This window comes from Equus caballus, chromosome 3 (genome assembly GCF_041296265.1).
Source record: "Equus caballus isolate H_3958 breed thoroughbred chromosome 3, TB-T2T, whole genome shotgun sequence".
In the NCBI taxonomy this organism is placed as follows: Eukaryota; Metazoa; Chordata; class Mammalia; order Perissodactyla; family Equidae; genus Equus; species Equus caballus.
The window spans coordinates 63,888,565-63,901,307 of record NC_091686.1 but is presented as its reverse complement, the minus strand read 5'-3'; the positions used below and the strand labels follow the sequence as shown (position 1 = coordinate 63,901,307).

Genomic DNA, 12,743 nt, shown 5'->3' with positions numbered 1-12,743 from the left:
AATTACAGTTGTACATCATTATTAGTCATGTTGTAGGTACACCACTTCACCCCTAGTGCCCTCCCCTCACCCCCCCTTTCCCCTGGTAACCACCGATCAGTTCTCTTTGTCTATATGTTAACTACCACCTATGAGTGGAGTCATACAGAGTTCGTCTTTCTCTGTCTGGCTTATTTCACTCAACATAATACCCTCAAGGTCTATCCATGTTGTTGTGAATGGGACAACTTTGTCCTTTTTTATGGCTGAGTAGTATTCCATTGTATATATATATACCGTATCTTCTTTATCCTCTCATCAGTTGCTGGGCACTTAGGTTGGTTCCATGACTTGGCTATTGTGAATAATGCTGCGATGAACATAGGGGTGCATGGGACTTCTGGAATTGCTGATTTCAGGTTCTTGGGATAGATACCCAGTAGTGGGATGGCTGAGTCATAAGGTAGTTCTATTTTTAACTTTTTGAGGAATCTCCATACTGTTTTCCATAGTGGCTGCACCAGTTTTCATTCCCACCAACAGTGTATGAGGGTTCCTTTTTCTCCACAGCCTCTCCAACATTTGTCACTTTTGGTTTTGGATATTTTCTCCATTCTAACAGGTATAAGGTGATATCTTAGTGTAGTTTTGATGATTTGCATTTCCCTGATGATTAGTGATGATGAGCGTCTTTTCATGTGTCTATTGGCCATCCGTATATCTTCCAGAAGAACATCTTTTTAAAAACTCATTAGAAGAAGTAGCTTTAACTTCTTACCAGGAAGACAGGAAGAAACAGAATAATTATATTGTCAGGTCTAAAATCTAACAGCATGGAACCTGCTCTCTTTGAGACCAGCACAAGCAGGACAGGACCCACCTGGGTTACCTCTGGGCCATCACTGTGATGGAGTAATCGATGTTCATAATGATAGCCTGCATGCATCCAGAACTATTTAATCTGCACATAGTGTATTCTGTTTAGGAAGGCAAGGAAGCACATAAATAATAATGATTTCCATGAAAAAACAGAAGGTGCAGTGTTAAAAAGTGGAAGGATTGGTGCTTAAAGCTTCAGTGACAGATTCATTTGTTGAATAGCTTGTTTTCCAGGGACAGAAAATGTCATTATTCTCTTTGAGTATGTTTTTAGGCATCATTTACTTTACTTAATCTATTTTTGACCCAAATAAAGAAGCCACAGTTCTCATATTTATAGGGATCAATGGAAAGAGAAAATAAAAATTTGAAGGAATTTTACCAGTTCCTTCTGGAAACCCTGAACCGTCTTGGAGATTATTGGGTCACTGGTCATTTAGATCTCTCTATGCTTCTGGTATCAAGAAGAATAAAATCTCAGGGTAAAATTTATGAAAATGGCATTGAAGAAAAAATATTTGTCTTGAGTTCTTATTTCAAACAAATTATAAATAAAACTTTTTCATTCCTAATCTTTCTGTTGGGAGTTAACAAAAAATGACACTGTCTACAATTCAGGAAGTCCATAGCCCTTTAATTTACGATCTAATCTTTACAAAGGACCATGGGAGAGAAAAAGAGAAAGGCTTGTTGCTTTCAGATTGTCTGTCTGCACTTTTCTTTGTTTAGATATATCCAGGGAATGTTTGAAGCCACAGGGGTTTCTTTTTCCTCCTTTCTCTAGAAGAAAATTGTGGTAACAATGTAAAATCAATCAATTAGAGAGACTCAGACTAGAGCCAGGTAAGAGACAAGTCATCCATCATTTAGACATTGCTTACTCTTCCCCTTGGCCTTTTATGGTGTTTGGGGTTGGGAGTAGAAGAAGAGTTAACCAGAGCCAACACTTTCTAAGGGGCTCTGAATGGTACTTGGGCATCTCAGTACCTGAGTGGCACCTGAGCTCTGGATGGTCCCTGAGCATCACAGTAGCCCTGGTGTACCATCCCAGGGTCTGAGCATTGACCCATGCAGAACTTCCCTTAAGGAACTGAGAGGTCGAAGGAAATCAAGCTTAGGGAGATGTTTCTTAGTTAAAAAGGTATACAGTTAACCTTTTCTAATGCAGAGAAAGAGGATTCCTCTTGCAGAATATGCCAGGTAGAGTGGTTTTGAAATTGGCTGAAGCTTAAAGTAGAATCTTTGCTATTGTGTCATTACTTGCCCCAGGGCTTATATTATCAAAGATTTCTAACAAAACAGCCAGTGATTCTGTGCTATATAAAATAATAAAATTCTGAGAGCTTTCATGCCTATTATCTCACTTGATGCCTCATGGAAAGAACAGGACAGGTATATCCATTTCCACATGAGAATTGGTCAGTGGGGAAACTGAGATCTGACTCCAAGTCTTTGAATTCCTGGTCTCTGTTCTTTCCATGCTTCTACCTTTATCCTCAAGCATATTTTCCTCTTTTGTCGATAATGCTGTCGTGTTTTCTAGGTCAGCCTAGTAAGCAGGAATTGATAAATTGGTAAAAGTCCTCTCTTGATGTTGATGCAGGTGATCGTTTTGGCCCTGGAATGACCAGTGATCTAGAGGCATCATTCCCTATTCAAGATGTCCTGGAAAACTACATTTACTACTTTCAGAGTGTTCATGAAAGCATTGAGCCAACCCATGATATTTTTAGCTTTTATGTAAGTGACGGAAACAGTCGTTCAGAAATCCACAGCATCAACATCACTATCGAGGTAAAGACTTTGGAAGTTGGAAAAATTGGGCCTTTGACCACAATATGCCACTAGTAGGTAGCTTTATATGAACTCAAAAGCAAAGAAGATGGGATTTGGCTTTCAATTTTACAGGTCAATTAAAAAATATAGCCCCAACCTTCAGGAAACTTGTAGGATTAAGGCTGGCATTTGGGGATGGTGTGACTTAGAAATGTGAATTTCCATTTCAAGGTAAGATCTGTTCATTTTGTATGAAAACAGTTTGTGAGGATCAGACTCATATTCAGATGCCAGTCTCATATTTAGATGAAAACTAACATATGCCTATTTTTCCCTGAAATGATTGTATGTGGTTCTATGTGCATACTTGCCTTTTCTTATATTTTTAAAGCATTTATTCATTAAATTGTAACATCCAAGAAAAGTGTTCCTTGATGCTGTATTTATTCTCATTTGAGCAACTGCATAGGCTTACCCTACCACTCTGGGGAGAGAGTGAGATAAAAGAGAAAACTCCAAATGGAATACCCTCTACCTTGGGAAAATAAAACATATGGTACCCTTGGCACCCTTCAGGGACAGTGGTGGAAGGGGTCCGGCGTGGGGGACGAGGGAGACAGCTTTAGAAACCCACACTTCACGGTGTCCTTCTACAGGTACTGTGATATATTTCAGGTTTTCTACAACAGTTCAGATTTCAAATAATGTGCCCTTTTATCCCCAGGATATACTTGTACTTGTCTAACCACATGTTCCTATTTTGGTCTGGAAAAATATGATCATTGTACCAATGAAGACATCTGAAAAGATTTCTGTAGAATGTGCATCAGCTTCTCTTCAAGGGGACATTTTGTTTATATGACTTGCTCTCCTTTCAAACTAGTCGTATTGATTGGGAATTAAAGACGGTGACACAGTAAATGCTATTTCGATAGTGAAAGTTGCTGCAAGAATGTTACTTTCTCTGAATAATGTGCATTTTCTTTCTTCTTAAACCAATATCTGTATGAGACTAAGTATTTTGTGCTTTAATCAGAGGAAGAACGATGAACCTCCCAAGATGACCTTGCAGCCCCTCAGAGTGCGGCTCAGCTCAGGAGTGGTGATCAGCAACGCTTCTCTGAGCCTGCGAGACCTGGACACTCCAGATAATGAGCTGATTTTTGTCCTGACGAAAAAGCCTGACCACGGTAGGACACAACTGCTACGAAAGCTTCTTAATTGAGGTGCCCAATGGGTTATTAGAATAAACACATAGATTTTAGTTGATTATTCCTCTGCTTTGCCTGTATATTGTCTATTCTTTGCATCAAAGTATAATCAAATTCACAGCTAGCTAATATTCTTTGAGGTCACAGTAGATGCCAGTTGCTCTAAAAGCCTGAATCCTGGGTAATTGGTGTCTCTGAAATTCAATTTCAGCTGTTTTCTTGCTTTCTTATGTAACCTCAGGCAAAATAGGTTTCAGAGTCAGCCCATCCTCTTCTCAGGAGCAGACATCATTGCTTGATAACCCTGGGCCGTCTCATGCAAGGAACAGAGTCACAGCCTTGTTAGTAATTGCAAAAGGTGTTCACTTCAGGTTAGAGGTGTGCTAAACTCCTATATGAGCTTGTTCCTTTTGCAAAGAAAGCACTTTTGCTTATTAAGCCAGAGCTAAAAACCACCAATGGAAACCTACCTACTTCTTTTCTAAATGCCATCCCTCTGGTATTAGCTAAAGCTCTGGAACTTTCGCCTCCCAAGTGGTGTCTTACTCCGTTGTAATGCCCATTGGTCTTTTAAAGATAAAGTTGTTCCTGTTGCTGGAGGGTTAATAGAAGAGGCTGTTGGTCAGTGCATGTTACCTTGCCTTCATTCACTTTCGCTTTCTTTAATGAAGCACTTTAACTATCCCATTGTGATACACATGACCCTTGAAAATGGAAAAATATGCTTCAACTCAAAGATGCTTAGTGTCTTTCTGAATTTAGAAGCAATTTAAAGCATATTCCCATCTCCCATCCCAGATGCCCTAGGAGGAAGGCAACAAGTGAAGAATGCTATTTTCACTTTTTTTAGGTTTTTTTTGTATGAGGATGATTGGCCCTGAGGTAACATCTGTTGCCAGCCTTACTCTTTTTACTTGAGGAAGATTGTCCTTGGCTAACATCTGTGTCAGTCTTCCTCTATTTTGTATGTGGAACACTGCCACAGCGTGGCTTGATGAGTGGTGTGTATGTCCACACCTGGTATCCAAACCCACGAACCCTGCACCGCCAAAGCGGAGTGCATGAACTTAACCACTATGCCACCAGCCCAGCGCCCTATTTTCACTATGCAGAAGGGAAAAATAAGGTTTAGATAATGAAGTGAGTGTGAATTCATGAAGAGAGGTTTGATTTCTAAGCCTCTACATTACCACATCCATCTATTTATCCTTAAGAGATTTTTAAGTAGGAAAAGTGGGACTTTATCTTCTTTATTTGTAGATGAAGCCACAGGGCAGAACCCTGTGCTTATAGATAACATGCTAAGTTGTTAGACATTTATATGTGTGTGTCACCAAGAGCCTCTGAGGTGCTTGAAATTCTACCCAGGCTCATACTAGTTGACAAAATCAGACAAAGTTTTGGTACCATATATGTTCTACCACTGTTTCTTTGTTTTTCTTTGCTTCCTTCCTCAGGCCATTTACTTCAGAGGCAAACTGCTTCTGAGCCTCTGGAGAACGGGAGGGTTTTAGCCCAGGGCTCCTCCTTCACCTACCAAGACGTCCTGGCTGGGCTGGTCGGGTACATGCCTGGTGGTCCTGGTGTGGCAGTGGATGAGTTCCAATTCTCCCTCACTGATGGCCTCCACATGGGCACAGGGAGGATGGAGATATACATAGAGCTACCTACAGGTGACACCCCCAACTTGGCTGTAAACCGAGGCCTCCAGCTCTCCGCAGGTACCACGGGAATGGAGGAGAGTAGCCATGGTTCTCCTATCCTGTTCTTCTTTGTCAGTGTGCAGTACTTATTTCCACGTTAACTCTGTGGGAGGGTCTTAAACTAGATGTTCGGAGCCCGAGGAGACTAGAGTTGGGGAGGACTGTTGTTTTAGGGACGCTAAGAGTTGTGAGTGACAAATGTGAATCTCTGAAATTCTTTGGCCCAGATGCCTGTGACTGTGAATTTGAGAAAAGATTAGGAAGAGTTTATAGTATTTCCAGGGTCCTCAAAAATCTTAATTTATCCAGTTACTTATTGGTCTAGGTTTCTTAGAACATTGCCGCTGCGCAACCAACCCTACAGAAACAAAGAAAAAAGAAATTGAGCACAATTTTCAAGGTACTTCTATTTTAAAAAAGGCATGGAGGGACCATTGAGAAGCCATCATGCACTGAAAGAGATTATGCAAATAATTGAGAATCATTAGATATGGTATTCTAGGGTCTAACACTCACAGTTTTGCCTATGTGTAAGCAACAGTGTAGGGCCTGTGACAAGTGTCAATCTTGGAGTCACTTTGCAGTACAGAGTTAGTAATTAGGGAGTGGGCCTTTTGCCCACAGAGCATCCACATCGCACTGGGGTTCTGTTTGTTTGTCTGTTCTTAGTTTCACATATATTTTGTGGTGAAAAAAATTTGGTATAGTGGTATTTTAAAATTTGGAGATTCCTAAAAGTCCCAGGTATTAGGTCTGGGGTTTACCTTTACCCTATTTACAAGCTTATAGGTTAGTCTGTTACTGTTTCATGGGTGCTGGTACAAGACAGGAGATTCTTCCATCAGAGACAAAGTACTTTGTTACTTACAGCATAGCAGGCAGCATTGCCGTCAGCAAGTTTGCATTGGTTCCCTCTGCCCTCCAAGTCTCATGGGGGTGATGCAGACGGCCCAGATGGATGCCTTCGTATGCAGTGGGATGCATTACAGAAGAGGAACACTGAGCTTGGGGAGCTCTCTGTGTTATAATCAGCAATAAGCAAGCCTGATCTTTGTCCCAGAGGAAGACATCACCTCTTCCCTCAAGGTTGTTCGCTGAGAGTGGTCCAGGGAAGGAGTGCTTAGGGGGCTTTGCACTGTTGACGTTGTCCAGCGGGAACAGGGACGCTCAGGGCCGGTAGTGAATTGCCACTCCAAATACCAGGATGTATTACACATGGATGACTGAGATCTACTTTACCAGAATTTACTATTTTTGATATGAGAAAATGGCTGGTAAGCACGAGACAAGGCCCTGAGAAGAGGTGTTTGCCAGTAGCTAGTACTTTGCCTCTACCCCAACATCTGTGTGGCCTTACAGGGTCCAGCACTCAGGTCTCCATGCTCTGTAATCCTCACCACATCCCCTGTCTTAAGCAACATTGATTTTGCCTGTTTGGTCTGAGATGGCAACCAGATACATTTGTGAGTTTATATGAAGCTGTTTTTTATGATTTGGTGATCCTCAAGGCAGTAAATAAATTAAGTCCAAGCAGGATTCATCATAGATCTAGGAGTTATTTACATCACAGAACTAGGAGTTATTAGATAGGTCTAGGTACTAATGATAGGTCACGGGAGGGAAGCAAGCATAAGGAGAGAATGAAAGTGGATCAGAAGAGAAAAGAGCTCAGATCTAAACCCAAGGGATGACTAGCAAATTGGAAAGTTGGGTCTATTTCGCTTGGAGAAATTAAAATTTGTTCAACGGGAAACAGAAGGTGAGGCACCTGGTACTTGCTTAGACCCAGGGAATGTGTGATAATTTAGCTTCCAGTCTCCTAAAATCATTTGACATCCTATTCAAAGGAAATGATGGGGAATGAACTATTCTCTCCCATTCTCTTCCAGGGTCTATAGCACGCATCACAGAACAGCACTTAAAAGTGATAGATACTGACTCAGATGATGGTCTGGTGATGTACATCATGAAGGAGGATCCTGGTGCCGGGCGCCTGCAGATGGTAAAGCATGACAGTCTGGAGCGAATCTCCGTTCAAGGCCCCATCCAAAGTTTCACCCAGGCTGACATTAGCCAAGGTCAGCCAGTTCTCTTGTGCTACCCAGACTTCCACGGACACCACCCACAGTAGTAAAATGGGAGTTAAATGCCTGGTAGCCTATGGCCGTAAACTGTGAACTCTTTGTTTTGAATAAGAGCTGTGTTAGAGCTTCATTTATTCTTTCTTGTCTCCACAATTTTTTGTTTTTAAAAAACTATCCGTCTTTGCTAAAATCTACCCATGCTTTGACATAGCAATGATGAAATTTGGGGCTGTTATGGAGGGAAAAAATCATTTTGACTTGCTATGATGCTGAAAAGTGTGTGTGAGAGAGAAAGGAAAAAGAAGTGAATTGGGATGGATTAAGGTGAAAATTATGTCTGCCTTAGGTGAACAATTTATATCTCTTTTCAGCTCCCCAAAGAGTACAAGTTAATGAACTAAGCAAAATGGAAGGGCATAAATCGGAGCTGCCTGGGGGAGATTACATAGCTCATCCCTCCTCCAGGAAATGCTGATGTAATGGAAAAGCATAAATGTTAAATGCTACATAGTTACTGTATGATGCTTTCAGTGGTAAAAATAAAAGGCGGGGAGGGAGTTACATATGGGGGAAAAAGTGATCCAGTGTCATGTGATGATGTGCAAATCCAGTTAGAGGTGGAAACATGCCCCCAAGGAGCAGAAATAAGGGTCCTGTCCATGCATAACACCTAAAATTGGTAGCAGCTGAATTCTCATTGGACCTGTCTGTACTTTAGTGAAAGGGATGGAATAGGCAAAGGGACAGTAATTCCTTAATTATTCTTTGCCTGATTGTCTCTTTTTAAAAGATGAGACCAAGTACCTCTTCCCAGATGTTTGGTTATATTTCATTGATAGACACCTGGAAGTGATGCTGTGGGTTAACAAAGATGTTAATACATTGCACTGCTCCCCTTGAATCCTTTGGACTTCTGTGTAGAGTTTTTGTATTTTGTTTATCTATTTATTTGTTGGTTGATTATATTTCACATTCCACAAATGATTTAAGGCTGTATGGGGAAATGGGAGTGATGAATTCTGGGAGAATGTAGGCCAAAGCTCTGTGTCCTCTTGGCCTGTGACATGGATATATTACAGGATCACACCAATGCTGTGGGTGCAGTCAGTGCACATTTTCCATGTGGGCAGTTTTGCTAATCTAGTTATTCCTTAGAATCCTGCACAAAAGCTGAGCCTTAACCATGAGCAGTGCTCCCTGGGATGATTTTATTATGAGGGGTCTTTGATTATGATGAACTCAATAGTGGGAGAGGAAAGGGAGGAAATGAAACTTTAGATTAAAATGTCAAAAGCACTGTCAACGTGAGGAAGGTATTAACTGATTCATTGGTGTGAATACCAATCAGATTTCCACCTCACACTTCAGAAGTAAGGGCAGAAAGCACTGATAGCAAATCTTGATTTTTTTTTTTTTTTTTGTCATTTTTACAGGCAAAGTAGAATACAGTCATGGAAAAGGAGAATCTGGAGGGAACTTTGCTTTTAAATTTGATGTGGTTGATGAAGAAGGCAACAAATTGACTGACCAGTCATTTTCCATCAGTGTTTTGGGTAAGGGGGCATTGGGTTTCTGAAAATAACCAGCAGTTCTGAGCTTATGTGGTCTACACTGTGCTCACCTTGAGGCTAGAGCCTTTCCTTTACCCAGCTGGAATGAAAATCTGGAAATTATATACCCTCTGTTGTGCCGAGCTCTGGCTCCCTGGAGCACCCTCTGAGATACAGGCCTAAGAACTCTTCTGATCTTACCCCTGGGTGTCAGGTCTAGAATTGAAGAGAGGAGGCTGAAAAGATCCCATTCGCATCACTATTTCTGATATTTTCAGAAGACAAATCCCCACCAGTCATCACCACCAATAAAGGGCTGGTCTTAGATGAAAACTCAGTGAAGAAAATCACTACTCTGCAGCTCTCTGCCACTGACCAGGAGAGTGAGCCTGCAGAATTGATCTACAGAATCACCAGACAGCCCCAGCTGGGCCACCTGGAACTTGCAGCATCACCGGGTAAGACTGTCATCTCTTGCTTCATCAAACCGAAAGTTGGGATTTAGTAAATGTTGGGGGCAGCCGCTTCATGTGTGCACATAAACCTAGAATCTGCCTTTATTGGTATTTAGTTTCTGCATCATATTTTGATCACTATATACTGCCTTGCATTATACCTAACATACGGTAGATGCTGAATAATCACTTGCAGAAAGCTGAATGAAAAATTGCAATTTTATGTAAGCAATCTTGTCTTCATAACTAAATTGTCAATTCCTTTAGGGCAAACACTGCACTCTCTTCTTCCTCTGAAGCCTTTGAGTACCTGGCACGGTACAATGGACTGTGCTTAAAAATGCAGTTCAACAAATGGCAAGTGAGCTTGTGTATTGAGCAAGATTCCAGTTTAGCTGCTGCTGGGGGAAAAAAGATAAATAAGATACAATCTTCACCCTCCAGAACTCTCTACTAGGTGAGATAAGGAACCTCTGCAGATAACCATAACTCAGGGAAGAATATGGCAGGTGTTTTAAAAACTGTATAAACTGGATGTCATAGGAGTTCAAAAGTGGGAGAGGCTACATTGGGTTGGAAGGTGTACAGGGCATTTACAAGTGCCCTTGGAAGACAAAGTTTGGGCAGACAGAAATTGTGTTATTTCCAGAGATGGGAACATTAAAAATAAATAATGAGTGGGCCCATTTAGCTAAAGCATGTATTCAGAAAATAGTGGTAGATGGGCATCGTGGGTAGACTGAGATTTTAGGGGTGGTGGGGGGGGGGTCCTTCATATTTGGGATAAGTAATCACTATTTAATTCCATAGGCAATAGGGAGTCACTGCAGAATTTTGAGCAGGGAAAGGAAGTGAAATTCATCTAGCGTCCAACAGGATGAACTGAAAGAAGGAAAAAGGAGGCAGTGCTCAGGAAGTTTCACATTTAACCAGGTAGAAGGTGATGAGGCTTCACCTAGAGGGGCAGTAGTGGGAGAAGTAAAATGAGAATAATGTAAGAGGTAACACCTGGTACCTAGGAAGTCTTCAGTCAACAATAGTGGTGGGAGGAAGGAAGGAGGGAATTGCAGAGGGAGAGCCTGGAGAACCTGGCAGCTGAATAGATGTGAAGGACAAGAGATACTTGCTTACTAAACAATCTGAAAAGAAAATTGTCTTTATTTTGTGTCTCAGAGAGGCAGTGACAGCTTGCAGGGGATTTAGATCTTCATTGCTTTTCTTTGGATTTTAGGTTACAGATTCTTCAGTCATTCAACTAGGGAAACAGCAAAACAGGGGAAATACCTGCCCTGATGGTGCTCACTTTCTAATGCAGGGAGTCATTAAACAAACAGGCAAGCAACTATATCAGGTGTCAATGGTGATGAGTGTTGGGGAGAAACAAGGGCATTCCTGGGGTGCAGGGAGCAGGGATGTGAGGGAAGGCCTCCCTAATAATAAGATGACATTTGAGCAGAGATCTGAAGAAAGAAAGCTAGCCATGCTGATACATAAGGAAAGAGCCTTCTGGACAGAAGGATCAGCCAGGCACATCACGTTCCAGATGCAGCAAGGAGACCAGTGTGGCTGCAGCAGAGCGAGTGAGGGAGAGAGTGGTGGGGATGAGCTTGGAGAGGTGGAGGGTGATGAGTGGAGGAGGCGAGGGAGGCAGACCATGACTGGGTCCAGGGTGATAGTGGAGGAGGGAGTGTTGTGCTCTAATGGTGGGAGGGCGTGGGGAAGGATGGACAGATTGGCCAAAATTCCTAATGCAGATTAAAGCAGGTGGCCTGCCCTTTTGTCCTGAAGTTCCTGGGGACGCATGCAGATCAGCACTCCCAAGACCTTGGCTGCGTGAGATATTTGATAACTAATTCATGAGCTAATTGCTTCTGCCAGAATTCTGTCAGGCTGCTGATTGTATCTCTCCACAGATGAAAGGGCCGACTCTTGGCTGTTGTGTTAGGCAACTGCATCCACACTGCACAGAGCTTTAAAAGGCTCTGAACTTCACACAAGGCGCTGTCATCTGCGACCTACTGCTAAGTCCCAGCCTTCACTCTTCTCTGACCCAGGTGGTGTTGAGTCCTGTGTGAGGCTGCACCAGATTTGCCTTTCCTATTTTTATAGGCTCAGCCTTCGCTGGGCTTAAATTCTGGTTGCCAAGACTAGGCCAAAGCTGGTTAGGGAGCGACCCATCTGTGATCACACTTCTCCCCCATCTTGGGAAAGTAGCCCCCCAAGATAGAAGGAGGGCCCCCCCCCCAACCTGGGACACCTCCTTCACCTGCCCTTTTGCACCAGGCTTGACTTCCTGATCCATGTTGTCTCCCGTCCCCACCAATTTTTCTCAATCCACCTGTTTCTAGTAACTCTAAGTAGACCAGATGTAAGGATCCAGTGCCCTCTATTATTCTTGAGGGCCCCTCCCCATTGCTAATAGGACAGGGCTTCCCTGCCCCTGCCTCACCACAACCCCACTCTGGCCCTTTCTGTAGCATTTAACCAGCCTTCTCTCCTTCCCTGTCTTCTCTAAGTGAGAAAATATTCATGAATTTGATTCTTTTTACATGTCAAAGGTCTCCCTTCAGAGGAGGTACATATTGGTTACTTATCGTCCTCTCTTAAGACAGCTGGCTCCAGCTTAGAGAAATGCAGCAGCACCTCACCCCGTTGTCTCAGTGGGCAAGGATGGCTCTACCAGGAGCTGGGGTTGGGCTGGGGCCTTTCTTTCTGAGAAGAGCAGAGCATCTTCTAGGCCAGTGTCTGTAGTGCAGGCACTAAGCTACTCTGAGACCACTGTCTCTCGGAATTGTCATTTGCCACCAGAGCTTGCAGACATCCTCTTGATGGTTGACTATGAAGTGGACTTATTCTCATGCTGTCTTCCTTGGTCAGCTGGATGTAACTGATTGTTCTCTTTAGATAGACAGAAAAGGTTGAGGATCCTCCTTTCTTCCCCTGAGGAGATATAGGGAGCCATATGCCCATGCAAACTGTGCAGGAGACTGACAAGAGCCTCCTGCCACTGAGGAGAGTCTAATGTGAGGGTCTAATTCCCGTGTGTGTGCCCTTTTCAACGTCGAGGAGCCGCACCCTTATGTCAGGGACCCTAAGACCCTATTTT

General features: G+C 42.7%; 1 protein-coding gene across 5 annotated transcripts in view; it reads left to right on the top strand.

The window, feature by feature from the left end:
• Positions 1–12,743, top strand: part of FRAS1 (Fraser extracellular matrix complex subunit 1) — a 419,338-nt gene that overhangs the window by 331,946 nt on the left and 74,649 nt on the right. For 4 of the 5 annotated variants that reach the window (XR_011437076.1, XM_023637884.2, XM_001492146.6 and 1 more), the window contains 6 exons: positions 2,462–2,652; positions 3,671–3,824; positions 5,303–5,566; positions 7,438–7,626; positions 9,066–9,185; positions 9,461–9,640. Coding sequence is in view for 4 of the 5 variants with exons in the window: in XM_023637884.2 (XP_023493652.2) it covers positions 2,462–2,652; positions 3,671–3,824; positions 5,303–5,566; positions 7,438–7,626; positions 9,066–9,185; positions 9,461–9,640 (1,098 nt within the window). In the remaining variant the exon portion in view is untranslated. The remainder of the gene's footprint in view (positions 1–2,461; positions 2,653–3,670; positions 3,825–5,302; positions 5,567–7,437; positions 7,627–9,065; positions 9,186–9,460; positions 9,641–12,743) is intronic. The other variant, XM_023637883.2, reaches the window with a different exon arrangement.